The sequence below is a fragment of the Onychomys torridus genome, chromosome 7 (assembly GCF_903995425.1).
Source record: "Onychomys torridus chromosome 7, mOncTor1.1, whole genome shotgun sequence".
NCBI lineage: Eukaryota > Metazoa > Chordata > Mammalia > Rodentia > Cricetidae > Onychomys > Onychomys torridus.
The window spans coordinates 98,674,535-98,696,367 of NC_050449.1; the positions used below are offsets into that span (position 1 = coordinate 98,674,535).

General features: G+C 42.9%; 1 protein-coding gene across 1 annotated transcript in view; it reads right to left on the reverse strand.

The window, feature by feature from the left end:
* Positions 1-21,833, reverse strand: part of Col6a6 (collagen type VI alpha 6 chain) — a 99,853-nt gene that overhangs the window by 72,184 nt on the left and 5,836 nt on the right. The window contains exons 4-10 of the mRNA XM_036193786.1: positions 20,381-20,941; positions 19,109-19,666; positions 16,206-16,781; positions 13,179-13,748; positions 6,365-6,708; positions 6,198-6,276; positions 1,298-1,452 (exon numbers count right to left, since the gene is read on the reverse strand). Of these exons, the coding sequence (XP_036049679.1) occupies positions 1,298-1,452; positions 6,198-6,276; positions 6,365-6,708; positions 13,179-13,748; positions 16,206-16,781; positions 19,109-19,666; positions 20,381-20,941 (2,843 nt within the window). The remainder of the gene's footprint in view (positions 1-1,297; positions 1,453-6,197; positions 6,277-6,364; positions 6,709-13,178; positions 13,749-16,205; positions 16,782-19,108; positions 19,667-20,380; positions 20,942-21,833) is intronic.

Sequence of the window (21,833 nt, forward strand, 5' to 3'; positions counted from 1 at the left end):
TGTTGACTGCTCTGTATATTCTGCCCCACATGCTTTGTTCAGCAAAATGAATGCATGCTCTTTTCTCCTGGCTCCATTTGTGAAATCTCAGCTTGTTAGGGGAGTCGACAGTGTGCTCTGAAACACTGCTTGGAACAGAGTCCCCTGGAAATACATCCTGGAGAGCTTTGATATGACTTTGGAAGTATCGGCTGCATGCCAACATTTTAGAAGCATTTGCTACAAGGGTGTGAGTATGAGAATATTCCCTTTATGTGACAGCCAAAACAAAATTATTATATATTTAAGGTGTGAGTGAATTTCACCCTGGACTTACTTTGACATCTCCTGAATAGCTAACACTGTGTTAGTTTATTTATTTATTTATTTTGCAATTGGTCCAGCAGATTCATTTTTAGGAAAATGAATTCAGTTTGCAGTAAATGCTCTACCTCATTTTCATAGGTTAAAAAAAAAACCCAGCCCTTCATTGGAAAGTATTCTGATATAACTTATAAAGATTCAATAAATTATAAACAAATTAATTCCAAATCATTAACCACTCATTAAAGATCAGTAATGTGCTACAGACTTGGGAACACATGGAAGTTGGATTTTCTATATATTTCTGACATAGCATGGTAAAGATGCATCATATCTAGGTATAAGATTGTAAAAACAGAACACAGCACAAGGGTCTGGCAGTGTGGAGACAACCCAAGAAAGCTCCTCACTCAGAAAGTCCACCAGGGAGGTCCAGTACCTCTAACCCTTCCCCCACACTCAGAGCAGGCTGCTGTTTCTCTGCTTGGACTCTACATGCCATGGGCTGTCACTTACAGGGTGTGCTGCAGAGAAAATACACCCTGAATGTTAGTGTCACCATATACTGTGATGCTCAGAGCTGCACGGGACCTGAGAAGCTGCTGGTTGAGGGGACAGCCCGGGCCTCTTCATAACTCAGGCTCATCTTAGTGCTCTAGCACTCATGGGTTACGATCCGGCCAGCAGTCAGGGCTATTTACATATCCCCTTATTTTTCTCTTTACTCTCCATCTTGCTACTTTTGTTCCAAGTATGTCTGCTGAGCATGCTTTGGCCTACTCTACTTTGTGACACTTCAAACATGTTCTTACTTAGGCTGGCTCATAAAGACCCATCTTGTCTTTACTTGAAAGGTCAGTATTAGTTCACACCCATATTCATCAATATTAGACCTATATATGAGATATCTGAAGGCTGAAACTATTAGGGTAAGGCTATAGCCTAGTGGTGGGACATTTGCTTAAACCCTCCAGCCTTTTCTGAGTCAACTTACTAGTTGCTTTGACAGCTGACTCCCAAGGTTCCTCATACCAATTGTGAACTGTGTTCTGTACTCAAATCCTTTCCCAAATTCAATGTAGAGAAGGTCAGCCAGGTTGCTGGTGTCTGCAGCTCCATCCACAGCAATAGTTATGAGGGCATTCAGGCCTGTTCAACATATTTGCCAGGTGAGGTGGGCTGGGGTCACTTAAATCATTCAGCATATTTGAATCACTAGCCGCAGCCAACAGCTGCGTTCAATGGTCTACATCCTTCAACCCCATGATATGATGCTAGTAAACAACAGCACAGTAGTTAAGTGAAGCAAACTGGAGATGGCGTGGCAGGTTGTAACAGGACTTCACGACATTATTGAAGTGAGCCAGTGAGTTAACCAAAGATCCACACAGCTTGCAAAAATACAGAGGTGTTCATGCATCGGAAGAGCGAATGTGTTACATTTTTTTATCTTACATAGAAGATTCTCAGAGCCACAATGTCAGAATCACTCAGGAGCATCTCAGAAATATGGACTTTCCTGAGATATATACCCACATTGGCTAGTGTCTTTCAATCAAATACAGAATTGCACGGGGAAAATGATCCATTAAAAAAAAAATACAGACTCTTAGGTCTTAATCCATATCTACTGAACTCGAATCTGTATTTAAGCAAAACCCCAGGGAGAGCAGTTGCTTAGCATGTGTGGTACCCCAGGGTCAAGCCCTAGGTCTGTTCAAAAAAGCAAAACAAACCAAATCAACAAACAGAAATGGGTGTTGAAGGGCAGGACTTCAGCGGTCAAGAGCAGTGGCTGCTCTTGCAGAGGACCTGGGTCTGCTTCCTAGAACCCACAGGGTGCCTTCAAAGCACCTGTAACTCCAGTTGCCCTCTGGTCTTGAAGGCCCCTGCACACATGTGGTACACATAAACTAAAGCAGGCATACACGTATGCAGATAATAAAATGGATGCTTTCAATGACCTCATGTGGAACTGATGCTCCAGCTGTAACTTTAAGTGGGAACAGATGACAACCACTTGGAGCACTATAAGCCTTAGAATTATATAGATCAGAATATTTCAAATAAAATTTTAGGGCTGAGTATAGGGTTGCCAGTGACTGGTTTTGGAAACAAAGAATTAAGTAACCCTGGCAATTATCCTGGCTAACAGTTATGTTAGCTTTCTTAAATAGTTGCTATGTGCCTAGAAGACAGTTGAATAATTTATATGCATTATCTTAGTCATACCCTATAGGTACTCAGATATGATTAGAACCATATTTTATAGACAAGAAAACTAAGGCTTAAAGAAGTTCAGTTCCTAACTTACTGGACTTTTTAGGTTTTCATCCAGAGTCTAATTCCAAAGCCTTACACTCAAGGACATTTTAACCAAAATGGACTGAAGACATAATCATGGAATTAAGGGCAACTCTGCACTTTTTTATTCTCCAATGGGTGTGTGAGGCACTATACGGATGGCATCTGGAGACCAAAATACCAGAGTAGATAAAGAAATATTCAAGGGCTTCATTGAGTCAAGGTGCCTTCTTAGAGAAGCCCAGACTATGTGGTTTGAATGAAGAGAAGGGAGTACTCCCAGGGCCATGGGCGTGGACTGGATTTGAGGCAGGGCTGCTACAGTGGTTAATAATGGGAAGAAAGAAAGAAAGGCTAAAGATGTGGATGGCAAGCTTGTTCCGGTTTGCCTGGAACTTTTCTGGTTAGTTAGTCCTGTAAATTCCTGGCCTGGACCAGACAAACTAGGGTAACCGGTCACCCTTCTAGACTGAGAATGAGCAGAAAGGAGAAAGTTTGTAGGGTGAACAGAGATAACAATGCTGTGCAGCTGAATTGGGTGTTAGTGGTGAGGGAAGGCATGCTTATGGAGCTAGTTAAAGAAAAGTGTATTCCCATCTGTTTTTCCTTACAAGTTCAGGAAATGTAAAAGTGTGAGTGTTATGAGATCCATGGAATACTGACATGTAGGAAATATGCACAGAACTGTTATTTGTGAATATTCTCAGAATTGGAGTATTCAATCCTGCTCCCTTCAGACTCATTCAATAAATGAATCACACAACTTTCAAAACAATGTCTCAGTTGCTAAAAATGAATCAAGAAAGAAAATGATTTAAATGTGAGAATAAGGAATCACATAGAAAATTCTAGGGCATTTGACTTTTAAGTCTTAACTAATTCAAACCCCAATCTACATGCATAAATTGTAGAGCCACGTCCACTGTCATTAATTCTTTTTTCCTCTCTTCTTGTTGCATGGTGACCGCCTAGTCTATATCTATATATGATCTTGAACTAAAGCAGTCTCCTAGGTCAACAGATCATCCATAGATGCCGTGTGTGTGTGTGTGTGTGTGTGTGTGTGTGTGTGTGTGTGTGTGTGTACGGAAAACCAGGGACAGAGAGGGGGTATTCCTTGTCCATTTGAGAGCCATGTGATGCTCTTAAGAGAATACTACCACCACCATTCTTTTGTTACTTTCTCAAAGAGTCTAAATTTCTGAAGATATGATATATATATATATATATATATATATATATATATATATATCTTCTGAAGTTGATACATGTAACAGTCTTTCTTTTGGGCTACCAACCAGCTCCCAAATCACACACAATGACTTATTAGTTATGAATGCTCAGTTTTACCTTATGCTTGTTTCTAGTTAGCTCTTACAACTTAATTTAACCTGTTTCTCTTCATCTATGTTTTGTCTTGGGGCTTTTTACCTTTCATTCTGTACATCCTACTCCATGTCTGTCTGTCTGGTGTCTGGCTGGCTGGTCCTTTCTTTCTTTCTTTCTTTCTTTCTTTCTTTCTTTCTTTCTTTCTTTCTTTCTTTCTCTTCCTTCCTTGTTCTCCTCATTCTCCTGAGCCTAGATCTCTCCTATTTATTCTCTCTGCCCACCAGCCCTGCCTATCCCTCTATTGCCTAGCTATTGGTCATTTGACTTTTTATTAAAATTAATCAGGTGCCTTAGGCAGGCAAGGGGAAACAGCAACACATCTCTACATAATTAAATAAATGCAGCATAAACAAATGTAACACATTTTTACATTGTTAAACAAATGAAACATAAATAAATGTAGCACATCTTTGCCCAGTTAAAGCAATGTTCCCCAACAGATAAAAATTTCCTAGGTTTTCTCTGGGAGATGGAGACAGAATGGCCGTAGAGCTCTTGACATTCCTAAGTGCTTCCTAGAGGACACCTTAGCACCACAGGCAAGAGATCCATATACACCACACAAAAGGAGGGCCAAGGTACTTAAAATCACAAGGATTACAAAACTGCCACCTCAGACTAGGTGCCCCAAAGTCTTGTCCTTTTTTAAGATTTATTTATTCATTCATTCATTCATTCATTCATTCATTCATTTATTTATTTATTTATTTATTATGTACACAGAAAAGGGTGCCAAATCTCATTACAGATGGTTGTGAGCCACCATGTGTGTGCTGGGAACTCAGGACCTCCTGAAGAGCAGTCGGTGTTCTTAACCTCTGAGCCATCTCTCCAGCCCGTGTCTTGTCCTTAATCTCAACTAAAATCTGTTTAGAGCTCACAAAGACCAAGATTGGATAGATTAAAGAAAAGACAGCTTTATAAATATAAATAAATATGTATATATAATAGATAAATAAATACAAATAAAGGGTAAAATAAAAGCCCTTACTGTATGGCTGTAAATCCATACTCTGCAATTTAAGGTTAAGGAGAAAACTTAGCAGAAAAGATAGATTTTGACCAACAAATCTTAGTGAACCTGAGAGGCAGGCCCTGTGCTACACCAGACTCCCTGGAAGCAGAACCTGAGGTAACTGTTTGGACACAAACACAATGTGTTGAAAAGTCTTCAGAATAAAGGGGATGAAGAAAGAAGGGTAGGGCAGGACCCTAGCAATACCCTGGCCTTGACTTGACCTCAGAGAGTTCTAGAGCCCTGGTGTCACTTAAGACCAAGGTCCAACCAACTTTTTGTACTGCCCAGGGGCAAAGTGGGTAGCAACATTCTGGGTGGTGGGACTCCTACAGGCCAATGGCAATTCTTCAGAGAATGCACAGCTCTGATTGGGTGATCCTGCCAGCAAAGGAGATGTGGATGGGAGAGCAGCAATGCCCACTTACAGGAGACTGGTCCTGCTTCAGAGTATGTGGTTACTTTTTCCTTCTACTGACCCATATTTTAAATGGACCGAAGAACAAGTCCAGCGGGCCATTGGTTCTAATGAGCCAAATGCCTGACTCCAGAGCCTTGAGGCTGCATAAGCATCATGGCTGGTCCTTCTGCAGTCTGAAGGAAGGAATTACAAAACCCCAGAACATGAGGAAACTTGTCCAAAAAAAGCTTGCAAGTCTGGAAATGGTTAGTGTCAGAAGGAAGTCATCCAACACTCATGTTACTTGGTCACTGGTTCCTGTTTACTTCCATGTAACAGAGTAGCAGTATTAAACAGTGTGGGGCACAATGGAAAGGAACAGTCTCCAGGAAAGGCTTGGAAGATTAAACACAGCAAGGGGAGATGAAGCACGGGGCCCTGGTCAGGGCGCTGTTTTATATACATGCACCATGACAGGCAGTGAGAAATCAAAATGTTCTGAGAGGACGTTTGCCCTACCGTGCCCATTCAGAAGAGAAAGATTGCAAAATCAGGGTTAGTAAGGTACCCAGAAACAAAAAGATCCAGAGTTGAGTTCTGAGATTACAAAATGAATAAACAGCCAGGCATAGTGGTCCACGCCTATAATCCCAATACTCAGGGGGCTGAGAAGAGGACTACCCTGAGTTTGAGACCAACTTGGGTTACATAAGATGCTCCAGGCTAGCCTGGGCTACAAAATAAAAGCCTGCCTAAATAAGTAAAAACAATCAACCCCATTCCTACCTTCCTTTCTGAGTTCATCAGATTTCTGTTCAAGTTTTTCAATGTCATCATCCAATCCATCTGAAAATAGAAGGACTACCTAGGGTAGTTTTTAGAAAAATGAAGAAAAAAGTTAGCAAAACGTTCACTGAAAACCACAGACCAACACACAAACAAAAGCCGTGTACCTTCCCTCGAGCAGCGGACTTATTCTGAAATGTATCCCACAGTGAATTCAGCAGGTTTGCGTTGAGACGAGATGGACCATTCACTGTCACACCTTGTAGGCTGCTCAGGATGTTCTCACTGTAGATCTCAAACTTGGAAGGGTATCTTTCCATAGCATTTGTCAGTTGAAAAGCTATACTCACCTGGGTCTCCGTGCCCACCTCACAGCTTACCCCATTGAGGGAACTGATGGCACGTAAGATGTCTTGGAGGTAGGTTTCTATCCAAGGCTGACCTTCTAGCAAAGTCTGCCCCCTCTGCTGACTTGAGATATCAAATCCAACCACGACATCCACAAAACAATCTAGGATTCAAGGGGAAGAGTATCTTGTTAGATTAACACCACACTAATGTTATTCTGACACATGTCCAATTCTAGGGACCAAGAAGTCTTATTTCCATTCTAGCTATAAAGTGGGAGAGCAAGGCAAAGCATGGATCAGGAAGAGCCACAGACTCATTCTATGACCTGTAGAAGTATAAATGTATTTTTTTCAGTTGGAATTGAATCTAGATGATTCTCTGACAACTAAATTGCTAAATGATTTTATTCTAGCCATTGAAAATACATTGTAATATGCTCAGTCTCTTAAGTAACTCTAAGGCATCATGTGGAAAGGGCAAGTATTTAAAATACACTCCTATAGCACGACTTAACAGAGATCACTGGCAATTACTCAATTATAATAGGAGTGAGAGAAAAGTAACATTTGAGCAGACAAAGTCATTAAGAACAACAACAAAAAGTCATAGAAAAGTTTTGATCATTTATTTTCCTAGAAGCAGTAGGTCAATTTTGATCATCTTTAATATCCACCCAGAGAGAAAGTCGATATGAAAAAAAAAAGAAAGAAAGAAAAAAACCCATGAGATCTTGCTTAAGTCCTACAGGTAAAAAGACCAGGAATCAAATTATCCAACTTGCCCATGTCTAAGATGGCTCTGTCTTCAGGAGTCAGCCTTCGGGGGAGCTAAGACACTGCCATTCGGGGTTCTAGAGACTTAGAGAGGTATTGCATTTAAAGGTCTTTGCTGTCATTAACTCCAGGGAAGTTTCAGCATCGAAAACATTTGGATGGGCTTGGTATTTTAAGCTGAGCTCCCTAAAGGCGGATAATTTGAGAAGGATAAAAATCTAACTGCACATATACTTTTCTTTCAAGGATGTCTACGCTGCTAAACTTACTCTTACCTTTGCCTGCCTTCACAACACATGAAACTTGGTAAAATAGAAAAATTAAAAATACGTTTGTATGCTTTGCTTAAATCAGCAGTTTTCAGACCGTGTGTGTGTGTGTGTCTGTGTGTGTGTGTGTGTGTCTGTGTGTGTGTGTGTGTCTGTGTGTGTGTGTGTGTGTGTGTCTGTGTCTGTGTCTGTGTCTGTGTGTGTGTCTGTGTATCTGTGGGGGTGGTGTCTGTTGGGGGGAGGGTGTGTGTGTATGTATGTATGTATGTCTGTGGTGTCTGTCTGTGTGTGTGTGTGTGTGTGTGTGTGTGTGTGTCTGTCTGTCTGTCTGTCTGTCTGTACATCTGGCATCTACTATGACCAAAACAGTTGAAATTCCTCATGTCTAATTAAAAATTGGCAAATGACTCCATAATAACATGATCAAAGGGACAGAACTCTGTGAACAAGTCCAGGCCGAGCAGCCACATGCCTAAGTATAATGAGGAGAAATTGGGGAAGAGGATTCTCATGTATTGTCCCAGAAAGCTCTATGGACAGACATGCCTGAGAAATTTGGGAAACTAGAATCTTCTATGAAGAGGCCGTGCTTCATAGGGAATATGCCGGTGGTGACTCAAATTCACGGGAGGCAGGGATAGTTTGAGAAGTGAGCTAGGAAGAAGGGTAAGGTTGATTTTCAAACAGAGGTCATGAAGAATTAAACTAGGGTCACTAGGCTGAGAACAGGGAAGGGACAATGACAGCAAAGACTGAGACAGTCACCACAGCAGAGGCAACAGTGGGGTGGGGATGGCCAAGGGGAGCATGCTTCTCAGTCTTTCATTTCGTTCTTCACAGCCGTGTGGAGCCAGAGCAGAGCTGGGGTGTGGGAGACTGAGCTTCAGTTTTCCAGGATTGAGCAAATCTCTTGCCCTCCTGGAAAATTACTCTTCTTAACCACAAAAATCAAGAGATTATATGTCTCAAAATAAGAATACAAAAGAACAGATAAGATGATAGCCACGCTGGGCCTGCCCTGTCAAAAGCTGATTCTAATGATCTGATTCCTTTATTTGTCAAGGTCTTTATTTAGAGTTTATGGCAGCATATTCAAAGTATTAAGAAATACTATTGTGGGTCAGTGAGATGGTGGGAAAGTCACTCCTGCCAAGCCTGATAATCCAAGTTCAATTCCCATAACCCATACATCAGAAGAAGAGACCTGAGTCCCACAAGTTGTTCTCTGGCCTCCACATGCATGGTGTGGTACATGTGCCCCACCCACAAATACACACAATAAGTAAATCAATGGGGGAAAAATCAAGAGGCAGTGTTGACAGACTGAGGTACATTAATAAGATCAGGCAGCTATGGTCCGGAAGAAAGAGGGAAAAACGGGCTGGTTGGCTGTTTTCGGGGGAAAGAGGAACGACATTTGTGTGGGGCATTTCCACACAGCTGTTCTTCCTTCTACATTCTGAATCACTGTGCCCAGGGAGAGAGACTCTTTAAGCGTGCCCAGGCTTTATGAATGGGAAAATAAGACTCAAGTGATAATTGTGTCCCAGTGCTCGGCATGTCTTACTGAGACAAAACTGGGATGTAGCTCAGTGGTACTTGTCTGCCGTGCATGAATTCAATCCCCTGCCCCCAAAACCATACTGAAACACCGGGGGAAAAAAAAAAAAAACCAAGCCAAGCAAATGTCCAGATCAAAGCCTGCCCAACTTTGAAACACACCAAACTACTGTCTGACCTCTGTGGTTGGAGGATTTTATAATTTCAGTACAGGCATCCCATAACACCCTTGTGCATGCCTTTGAAGATTTATCAGTGCTCATTCCGGCCTCATCAGCCCTCAGCTCACAGCTTGGCTACAAAGCCCTTACATTCTTGTTTGCTGGACTAATGACTTCAAGTTTATCATAAGAGCACTTTATCATTTTGTATTCATGATTGTTTCCTTTATTTTAAAAAAAAGCTTTAAAAATATTTATCCATCAGGTGCCGCATGAGGTCAGAGGAAACTTGTAGCAGCCATTTTTCTCCTTGAGTCCCATGGGTTCCAGAATGGAGCTCAGGTTGCCAGTGTGGGGGCAAGTGCCTCTCCTGGCAGAGCCATCTCGTTGTCATAGCAACCGCTTCTTTTAAAATTATCTCACTACTTGGAGTTAAGAGTCCCATTTTTTAAAACTTTCTCATGCACTTAAGTACAAACTAAAGTGTTTGAAGATAATTTTTTACCTAATAATTTAAAATGAGTATCTCTTGTGAAATAGAAAATTAATGTAGAAGATTTGGCTGGAATAATCAGACGCATTCCAAAGTCAGAACAGTGTCTAAAGCAAGATTCAGCCTAACCAACTTCACGACCTTCAACCTGTGACCCATCCATTGAGTTCTCATAAACGATGTGAGGCTAGAACTTGCTTGGGAAAGCACTTTTGGAGAGAGCTGTTCATGTACTCTGAGCTTTCTCACACACAAGAAGAGAAGAAATTTCCTTTTGAAAAAGTATCTCCTAATTAACCAACCCTGGAAATTTGAGGAATAAGACCCAGGGTTCCTGCAAAGGAGAAGCAGACATTTCCAGGACAGTGAATTCTGGTGTTTATGAGGATGGCTGACTTGCCACTGAGGCTAATGGAACTGGTATGAGCAAGCAGTGAAAGGAACTGTTTCAGGGTCCCCAGACTCTCCACTCAAGAGGAGGGACAGAAAGAGATCAGCAGAATAATGCCAGTGGGATCTCCAGATATCAGGGGCTGAGGAAGGGACAGGGACCATCTAGAATCCAGACAAACCCATCTCTTCTTGTAGGTGAATTCCTCTGTCTTGCCTGCCAGCTCCCTAATTATGAAAGCTTGGCCAATAGCTTAGGCTTGTTTCTAACCAGCTCTTATAACTTAATCCATTTCTATTCATTTACGTGTTGCCACGTGACTCATGGCATTTACCTCTTTTTCCTGCACATGTCTGCTGGTGACTGTGCCTTCTTCTTCCCAGCATCCTCTTTGCTCCGAAAATTCTGCTTAGCTATTGACCATTGAGCTTTTTATTAAACCAATCCAACTGACAAATCTTCACTGTGCACAAAAAGATTAGTCTACAACATCTTCTCAAAGGAGCAACAGTTGAGACATTCCCCTAAAATTTGGCTTTTGTAAGGATGAAGGTTATGGGAAATAGGAAGATCTTCAAGGATGCTCTTACCCCAGGACCCAGATTTAGGTGTGGGTTACTAGGAAACCAGTGCCGGCCAAGTGCCTCTGGATAAAATGCTCCTGTTCCTCCCGTTCTTCTCTTCTCTCTAGCCCATCCTATAACTGCTAGAGACAAAAGCCAGAAAGCAGGGACACAAGCCTGAGAGAAGGGGTCATGTGAAAGGAAGGAGCAGGAACAATGGGAGACAACGTCAACTATAAGTGGCCTTGTCTCTTATGGCAGGTGAGCAGCCTGTGGCAGGCTGGAAAAGAAAAACCTTGAATGGAGTTTAAGGTTTCTGTAGCTTCAGTGGGGTAGGCATATTATTCACTAAAAGGAGGCTCATTCCTTCCAACAAGGTGACTAAGGAGAACAGCCAGCCCTTAGGAATGCATTTAATGGGTTAGTGATAGGCACAAATAGAAGGTGTGGTGGTCATTCTTGGCTGTCCACTTGATGACATCTAGAATTCACTAAAACCCAAGCTCCTGGGTATACCTGTGAGGACTTTTTTTTCTTAGTTAAATCATTTGAAGTGGGAATATCTACTTTTTAAAAATTTTTATTTACTTATTTATTTTTGGTTTTTCGAGACAGGGTTTCTCTGTGTAGTTTTGGCACCTGTCCTAGAACTCACTTGGTAGCCCAGGCTGGCCTCGAACTCACAGAGATCCACCTGGCTCTGCCTCCCAAGTGCTGGGATTAAAGGCATGCACCACCACTACCCGGCGAATATCTACTTTTAATCCAGGTCTTTTGAAGTGAGAAGAGCCACCTTTAATCTGGGCCATACCTTCTGGTGGCAGCCTATATACAGGACAGGGAAGAAGGAAGCTCTTTCTTTACCTGCTAGCTCTCTCCCCTTGCTAGCAAGTCCATTCCTTCACTGGCATTACAGCCTACTTCTTCAGGATTCTGTCATGTATTGAAGACCAGCTGAGATATCCAGCCTGTGGACTCAACAACTACTGGATTCTTGGACTTTGTCAGTAGATAGCTATTGTTGAACTAGCTGGACCACAGCCTGTAACCCACTCAAATAAATCCCCTTTATATATAAAGAGAGATTCATTCTATCAGTTGTGTTCCTCTAGAGAACCCTGACTAATACAGAGAGACTTCACAGTTCCATGGCAAGTGTCAGTCTTATTGAGAGTCAGGTTTAACTATGCATTTTCTCACATAGCCTTCAAAAAGATGAACCTGGTGTTGTTCAGTTCTATTCCACAAAGGAAAACATTCAACTCCTTAAAAACAAAACAAAACAAAAAAAAGCAACTTGTCCAAGAAAAGATGGCATGGAGCAGGTCTCTGCAGTCACATCTTCCTCTAAATGATCCTGTGGCTTTTCTTTTCTTGGTAGAAGTCTGCAGTTGATGTCTACCATGGGTACTGAGATGGAGTAATCACCAGTCCATAGGGTGTCTTTGTAAGAAAAAGAAATGCTATTCTTTCAAGACACTCAGCCTACCAGGAAAATGTTAACATGTTCGTTCTCTCTCTCTCTCTCTCTCTCTCTCTCTCTCTCTCTCTCTCTCTCTCTCTCATGTGTATGTCTGTGTGTGTGTGTGTGTGTGTGTGTGTGTGTGTGTGTGTGTGTGTCTGTGTGTGTGTCTGTGTCTGTGTCTGTGTGTGCATGTACATGTGTACCTGGAGACCAGAGGTCAACCTCATGTCATTCCCTTGGGTACCAAGACCTTATTTTTGGAGACAGAGTCTCACATGACCTGGAACTAATTTACTAGGCTGCGTTGGCTTCCAGAAAGCCCCAGGGATCCTCCTGTCACTGTCTCTCCAGGCCTGGGATTATGGGTATACATCACCACATCTGGCTGTTTTACATGGGTCTTGGGAATCAAACTCAAGTCCTTGTGATCACATAGAAAGCTCTTCGCTGACTGACTGAGATCTTAAGCCCCAAATATGGCCACCCTTAAGAAGGTATTATTAACCTCTGTGGTAAATTTGTATAGTAAAGGTATAGACCTAGAGATGTTCTCTACATGGAAGCATTGACCGCACTGTAGGCCTATTGCTAGGCAACCAAAATCCATCAGGCAGCTCATTTTCTCTGTGACACATTCTGCAACCTCAGAAAGCAGCTGGATTGTAAACAATGGCCTCTCCCTCACACCTTCTGAAGTCAAGCATCTCTATTCACAGAAGAGCCATGTTCCCCCTGGGAGACAGTGTGAATAGAAGACACAGGGTCTCAAACATTCTGTTTCTCATTCCATGGCTCACAAAATACATATACTTCATAGCTGCGAAAAAGTTCAACTTGAAATCCAGAGGCACAAATCTAACTTCTCCCTGCAGCCCCAGGGGAGGCAAACAGTTGGAGGAAAATGTCAACGGAGACAGTGGGGAAAATCAAAATGAAGAACTCACTCAATACTTACTGCTCTCACTGCCTGAGGTACAGATGTTACGGACGATCCTTTTCTTCACCTTTTTCAGCTCGTCAAAGTTATGGACCGTCAGTTTTTTCTCTGCTGTCCCGGTGATCTGGATCAGCTGCTGGTCATCCACGTCCCCAATGCCCACTGAGTAGATGTCCACACCTTTGTGTCTCAGCTCCTCGGCGGCCTGAGCCACCTCGTCTTGGGATTGGCCATCTGTGAGGACCAGCAGCACCTGAGGGGTACCTGCATTGATCCTGCTGCCCGTGTCTGGCATGAAGTAGTGCCTCACCTTCCTGAGTGCCTCCCCAATGTGGGTGTACCCAAATATCTGCTGGATGCCCTCGATCTGTGTGGATATCTCCTTCTCCCCCGTGAACGTCCCCAGCAGAAACTCTGGTCTGTAGCTGTCGCTGAACTGGGCCACTCCTATGCGCACTCTGTTGAGGCTGACATCAAAGTCTTGAACGACTGATGCCAGAAACGCCTTCATCTTCTGGAAGTCATTGGGATGGATGCTATTTGAACCATCCATGAGGAAAACGAGGTCGACCTTTTCAATGTCACAATCTACGGAGAGAAAAGGAAACGAGGTAAGACCAGGGCAGTATTCTTTCTTTAACCTGCCAGGAATAAAGTAAACATCTGCAGCTCTACAGACAGAGTATTTTGAAAGTGGTTTCTTATCTCATGCTACTCTGTGGTCACACTAATGGGCAAATAAATAAATACAAATGATCCTTTCATAGAGGCAGCAGGAGTCAAGCCCCGCTAAGCCGTCCATTCCGTGTTTCTCTTGGCTCTGTCCATTTGGTCTTGGGGCCATTTTCTGTTGGGACATGCCAGAGAAGTGACAGCAGAGTCACACGGAAGTTTCTCTCATCAGCTGCAGTCTCAGCTGGACCTTTCCAGAGGCGGGGACAGCAGTGGCCCAGCACACAACGTTAGCACGTATTTGCAGAGATTCAGTAGAAGCAGATGGTCTATGTTATTGACTTGGTCTCTCGGGTCCAGTTGGTCCAATCATTTTTTTTTTTCTGGTTTACTAGGGCGAATTGTTAAAAGCATGCTTTCTGCTCTCCATCTGCCTTTCCTCTCCTATCAGCCTCCTCTCTGGTGCATGTAGGCAAAACTACCAACTTAAGAAAAAGTGGTTTTGAGCGCATAATACAATATAGTCAGAGATTATTCCATTGCATTATTGTAACAAATATGAAACAAACAGAACAAGAGAGGCCATTGATAATCGTAGGGCTCTGGGTTTTATTATTAAGACCAATTAGAATTCGCACTACAGCTAGTGGATAAGTAGCACCTAGCGCACACTCATCTGTATCTGTCAGCTTTCTGCTAAACCCTATCACTTCCTTGAAATCCCAGGGTTCTCAACACTGACACAACTTAATTTTTAAAATTGTGTGTGTGTGTGTGTGTGTGTGTGTGTGTGTGTGTAGAGTGTATGTACATTAGTGCATAGATGTGTAGGTGTGTACACCCATGCATGAAGGCCAGAGGGGATACTAGCTGTTCTGACTTATTCTCTCCACCTTCATCTCTTAAGGCAGGCTCTCACTGGAACTGGAACTAGGCTGGCAGCCATCAAAGCCCCAGCGACCCTCATGTCTCAGCACCCCCCATGGAGCTAAGCTTATAGGCATAACCAGCTTTTTACATGGGTGCCGGAGATTTGAACTCAGTTTCTCAGGCTTGCACAGCAAGTGTTCTTATTCTCTAAGCCATCTTCTCAGCCTCAACCTAATTCTCAGTGTAGTCTCAGAAAGGGCTAAGGGTAGCAGATTTCCTGCAGACTAGAGGGAGAAAAGCAGATATGGCAAATAGACCCTTCCTGAATGGATGAACTCATTACACTCCTCAGCTTCAGATTCATCTCTAGTAGCCTTTCTGGCTCAGTGGAGAAGTTTCAGTCCAAAAATGCAGTTGTCAACATTCACAGAGAATTAGAGAAGGACAGATCAAATTTCAAGCATTCACCAACAAGGAAGCAAAGATTTGTCCTTGTTCCTAATAACACATAGAAAGATTGTTACTTTTCCAGAGAAAAAGCTAGTGGCTACATTCTGAGGAGGCAAAGCTCATAACAAAACAAACAAACAAATCCAGAAAAGTTAAATGCTTTGGAAAAAGAACTGCATTCACATGTTGGAACTGTGGACCAACAGCAATTCCTCTAATAAAAAAACTATTTTTTATTCACTTTTTAAAGCACAAAATTGCTTATGTTTTTCCATCCATTCTGTCTCTTCCTGAGAAAGACCTTTAAAAAAAGGCTAAGGCTTATTTTCATACTTTTTTGGGGGGAAGGAGGTGAGCGAGCAGGGTCACATGATACAGCAGGTCTAGCCTGGAACTCAGAGTATAGCCTAGGATGGCCTCAGACTGCCTCGGCCCGCCAAGTGCTAGGACTGTAGGTGAGCAGCACCATGCCTAACACGATAAAAAGAGTCAATGACAGCTGAATGAACGAACAATGAGTGTGCACATGTACACACAGTCACGTCATCTCTAGCTGCCCGATGGAAAGATGGGCAAAGGAAAACCGGCTCTCTGTCATAGAGCCCTCGGAGACTGGACTGAAATGTTTAATACCTAAGTCTGCTTTTTCAGTGAACTTGGACCATAAACAAAAGCAAGGAGAAACTAGGGCTGTTTGGCCCGAAGACGAGAACAACTTCAGGTAATGGATGATGGCCCTTCAAAGAGGCAGAGTTTGACTTCCTAAAAAGACATCTAAGTAAACCCATGTTCTTTTCAAAACAGCAGAGTTCCCAGTGTCAGAAGAGTCCAGGTGGGAGAAAGTCAAAAGTGTTTTCAAATGTTCTTCTCTTAGGGGAGAGGATAAATGAAATACTTTGAAGGCCTGTCAAACTGAGAGTCTACACAGTAGGAAAGCCACTTCATAATTTTGGTTTCTTCTCTCCTTCCAGGAAAACTCGGTCCCAAATGTGACTGGTTGGTGCCTCATTTGGCCGTATTTTTAAAAATTAGGAAAAAATTGATAGCCCTTACCAACTTTTGAAGAGTTACAGACACTGGCTGACACGTCGGAAAATATCCCCTTCAGGCCTCCAAACGTCTCTACAAAGTAATACTTGTCACTTGACCCTGCCATGGCTAATAGCTCCCAGCTGTTGGCACCGGCAATCCCCACAGCCAGGACGAGGATGCCTTTGTCCCTCAGGGCCTTGGCAGTGGCATTGAGCTTCTCTGCATCATGAGATTCTCCATCGGTGATCACAATGAGCACTTGGGGGACTCCTTTGTGCAGACGGCTGCCCCGGGCTTCCGTGAACATGTGATCTGAGAAGGCCAGGGCCTTGGCAGTATAAGTGTTACCCCCTATGGGCTGGTCATTCTGGAGAAGCGAAATCACCTCCCACTTTGTGCCAAGTTCATCCAGATAAAACAGTACTTCTGGATCATCGGCATATTTCAGAGCTCCGAACCGGACCTGATTCTTGCCCACGTCAGCTTTTTTCACCAGGCCAATCATGAAGTCCTTCATGATGTTATATTCTTGATAGTCAATGCTGCCAGAGCTATCAATGACAAACACAACATCCAAAACTTCAATCCGCTTGCATTCTGAAAAGAAAAGAAAAGATTTGAGATTCAGGGTGGGAAGTTGGGTCCCCCAACTTCCATTTACATGGCTGGTGTTTTCTCTCTGTAGGAACACACTCTATACATCAGATGGTTGATTATCTGGATAACAGAGACACCTGCAAACTTGTGCTGCCAGTACTTAGCAACACTCAGGTGAGCTCTTAGAGCAAGGCAAGCATGGAGCAAAACCTACTACAGAGACAGGAGGAGGTGGGATGGCCCTCCCAAGACTGCCAAGACCATCAGGAGTAGAATCCCAACCTGAGACTAAATAAATAGAACTCTGTATAAATTTTCTCATATAAATGGTCCCTTCCACATATGCTTTTACTTATCCAAGTTTATTTTTAAGTTATGGGGATCTTGAGATTTTCTTAGGATCCCTGGGGAAAGGACAAGACAAGAGGAAAAAGAATTTAGTAGCTCTACATTTTCATCATGACTCCATGTTGGCTGGTTTCCGAGCCTACATTTTCTTCCTTTTGACTTCCTTGAAATATTTAAGTTCCATTATTAGGACTCATCATAAAAAGTAGACCAGTTGTCGTTTCGCTCAAGTGAATTGTCCTAATATGACACTCCCGTGAACTTGTGAAGCCTGAGGTCAACGCTATGGCAAAGAAGAGCAGGAGAGGCCTAATTTCTAATTCATCTAAAGGGTCACATCCAACTGAGTTCTAGGGCTTAACTCATCCTTTCTGGAGAAGTAGAGTCCTAAGATGGTCATTCGGACTTTATATTGGTAGTACACACTGTCTCTGGGTTTTAGAAAAAGTACAATCCAAATGTTTGTTAGCTCATCCATTCTTGAGAAACAGAACTATGAGAAAGTACTCCCCCCATGCCCAGCTGGATTTCACATTTCCATCTTTTGTGAGCCACTTGCTAGCCATGTGGTGGACTGTTGAAAACACAAGAGCCAAGGTACTCAACACTGACTGGAGGCCATGTGTACAGAGCCAAAATCAAATTCCCAGGAAAGGCTGACTCCACTGAAGAACTGGGTCCCTCCAGCTGCCTGCTGGCTGTGAAGATTACTTAGATTACTCAGGAACTCGGAGGGGGGGGGAGTTTGCTCAGTATTGGGGCCCTTCAAAGAGCTTATACTTATTATGGATGGCATTGCCAGAGAACAAAAATCAGATGTAGTCCTCCTTCTACCAAATACAGATGACAACCACCAAACCCCACAATGGGATTTGAACATAACCGCTGCTAGAACAAGACAATGTCTCTTCTCCCTTGAAAGTCTGAAAATACCTGTTTTTCAGAGTGAATTTTCAGAATGATTTTGCCATTAAATCCAGAGGTCATAGAACAAATTTAGCTGCTTATATTTGCTGGTCTTCTGTTAGTTTTGCGGGGAGGTGAGATACTGAGGTTCAGTCCATGACTTGGAGAAAGCTCTACCACTAAGCTGCATCTACACCCTGGAGCTTTGGTTTGCCCATTACTCTGTAGTATTATAGGAAGACTATGCCATTTACTTCTCTGGAAGCATCTATTGCTCAAGTTCACTTAGTACAGTCATGTTTTATGGGATTTAGTAGACAGTTTTTATAAACATTTCATTTGATCAATAGATGCTAAGCCAAACATGTCTTTCTGCTCAAGAGGTTATGTTTCTCTACCAATTGTGTCAGCAGCCCACATGTGGCCTAATGGCACAGGACATACAAGGTTGGGCCCCTCATTGGAATGCTGGGCCAACAGTGGGAGGACTCACATTCTTACATTGCTCATGGGGTTGCTCTGAAACTAAGCTCACAGCTGAAGTGACTGCCTTGTGTAGCTCCCACCTCTTCTGGTTTGCTTTCCTTCCTCCATTCCTGGAAGCGATTCCTCAGTAGATCACTTCCACAAGAGCTATTGACAAGCCCACTCTTTCCAGGGACCCTGACATAAGACCTGGTGATCGTTTCTTTTAAAGGAGTAGTTAATCATATTAGGATGATTATTTGTCTGCAAACAGGAAAGCCAGGTAGGCCAAAATCATTCCTTTGTGGATTTATTTATTTTTCTTTGCAGGGGTGGGGAAGCATTGAGCCAAGATCTTACTCTGTATTCCAGACTAGCCTGAAACTCATTATGTAGCCCAGGCTGGCTTTGAACTCACAGCCATTTTCCTGTCTCAGCTTCCATACTGGGATTACAGGCATGAACTACCACACTCAGCTTCTACCATTTAACTCAAAATGTCAAAGACACTAAAACAAACATTTAGTTAAGAAGCTTACAGCATTTGAATACAGTTCTATTTAGTTCAAGTATTTGGTTGCCCCTGTTGTGACTGGGCCCATGCTTACCTTCACGGGGACTGCATATTCCCAGAACAAGGGCATCTTCAATATGCTGAAGAATGTCAAAATTCTCAACATAGAAAACCATCTCTCGTTTCCCACTGATCTCCTCGAGCTGGGTGACATTGGAGCCAAATACTCCCACAGAGTAGATGATCACACCTTCTCTCCGAAGTGCGACTGCTGGGTCCCTTACAATGTCCTGAGCCTCACCGTCTGTAATGAGAATGAGGAACTTCCTGACATTGGGCCGGGCCCCCTTCTCGGGACTGAAGTACTGGGACACAAAGGTCAGAGCACTGCCTGTCAAGGTTGTTTCTCCAATGTGAGTCATTCGGTCGATGGCATCAGAAATGTCATTTTGGGACTTGAATGTGTTGAGCTGAAACTCCTCCTTGTTCTCATGGCTGAACTGGACCACGCCAATTTGGACCCGGTCTGGCCCAATCTGGGATTTGCTCACTAGGTTCTTCATAAACAACTTCATCTTGCTGAAGTTTTCAAGTCCTATGCTGCCAGAACTGTCTACCAGAAACATGATGTCTGCTTTCATGTCTCTGCAGGCTGTGTGGAAGAAAATGGGATGTTTATTCACATCATTGCATACAAAAAAAATTAATAGTTCACAGGAAAACCCAAATCACAAATGATTCTATGTTCAAGTTTAGTGTGTGCATCATAAAGATAGGTAAATAAAGCATTGCAAGCAATAAAAGCCAAGACTATTCTGTTCCTTGGTAATTAAGGATTTCAACATCAGCACCATCAGGGGCCAGGTCATTTTTACTGTAGTAGTGCTCTGAATGTTGATCTGTAAATTGGCTAGCGAATAGCTTGGTTTTCATTCATTCAGTAAATGCCAAGAAAGCTCCCTGCTTGAAACACCAAAAACATCTCTACAAATTACCAAATATCCTCAGAGAATGAAATCCCTGAGTATAAGCCACTGATTTAGTACTCTACAGAAATTTGTACAAGTTCATTAATAAAATGAAATGTCAATCAAATGGCCATGCTCCTCTGTGTCAGAACACCTTCGATTGTATTAGACACACAACACCTAATCATATATCCTAGCAGGGCTTCATTAGAGAGAATCCCTCCAAATACCTCTGTCATTCTTCAGATATTAACTTATACTACCATGGGGTTTTGCTTTGTTCTGGAGAGAAAATATAATCGCACAGTCAATAATCTCAACTTAGAAATGTGTGTCACCCCCGACTAAGAGTGTCCCTTTGCGAGCTGCCGTCTGAAGGTCAAGCCGATCATCCCTACCTTCTTCAGCACAGATCTCTTGAACCACCTGGTTCCTTATGTCCCTCAAGGCATCGAACTCATGCACATAGTAAACTCGCTTTTCCTCTCCCGCTATCTCCCGAAGCTGCGTTTGGTTGGCTTCCTTGACTCCGATAGCATAAACACGGATGTTTTCCTCTCTCAGCCTGTGCGCTGGCTCCAGGACACTGTCCTGGGACATGCCATTCGTCAGAACGACAAGGTGGCATGGCACTTTGTTTCCCCGCTGCTTCTTTGCCTTTTGCAACAGCTTCAGGGTGAAGTTCAGGGCTGCACCTGTGTTGGGGTTCCCGCCCAACTGCCTGATGTTCTCGATGGCCTTTCCCAAGTCAGGCTTGCTGGTGTATTTACTGATCTCAAATTCCAAGTCCCAGGTGTCAGCATACTGCACGGCCCCAACCCGCACTTTGTGAGGAGCAATGTTGAACATGCCCACCACCTCTGACAGGAAGGTCTTCATTTCGTGAAAGTCTGTGGGCTGGGTGTTTCCTGAACCATCAATGAGCAGGTAGATATCAGCTTCCTCTGTGTCCACACAGGCTAGAACAGAACCAGAAAGTTGAATGTATCATTCAGGGTAAATGTAAAAGAGAAATGAGCACAGATGGGAAGGAGAAGCTTCTTCAGAAGAAATATGGGGATGGCTTCTGGGCATCAAAGACTTGATTTCCTAGCTTGGGATGGAGGCTCAGCATTAGTCAGGTGAAATGAGTTGCTTCTGACAGTTTGAGACTGAACCCTAATTCTATGTCATGGATAAGGATAAATACTTATGTATAGGAAAACTAGAAATTGTTCTTTGCAAGCTGCTTTTCTCCATTAGTAATATGCAACGGAAAGTGATATGCTATGGAATAGACGGCATGTAACAAGGTACTGTGAACGTGTGAGTTCTCTTTCCTACAATCTAGAAAAAACTATTTACTTCTTGCCCACTCCTAGTCCTGAGATCCAGTAGGGATGTTGTCAATGACCTTGAGTGTGAGATACAGTGACACAGTAAATGAACCATAAATGTTGCACAATATATACAAATATGCTTACATATACACAGATATGAAAATATTTATAGAGCATCCATGGGTATGTATTGCATATGTGTAAAACAAACATCATGTACATGCAAATATACAGACCCTTCTCTCTCTAAACTTGCAGGCAATAGATTGTTACTTAATTTGTCTTCCACACAAGTCATGTTTACCATTTATTCTCTAATTTGACCCTGGAGGTTAAAGGAAGAGAAAAGTAAATAAGAATATAGTACAGGAGATATCAGGGGAACTGGTGAGGCAAAGAATGAGCATCAGCAGAGGAGGAGGAGACAGAAATGATGACTCCAGGACATGTTGGAGTAACCAGCCAATTAAAGCCATGCTAAAGAGGAAACCCCTCTTTGTGTGCCCATGCTCACACTTCAGTAGATTTTAGT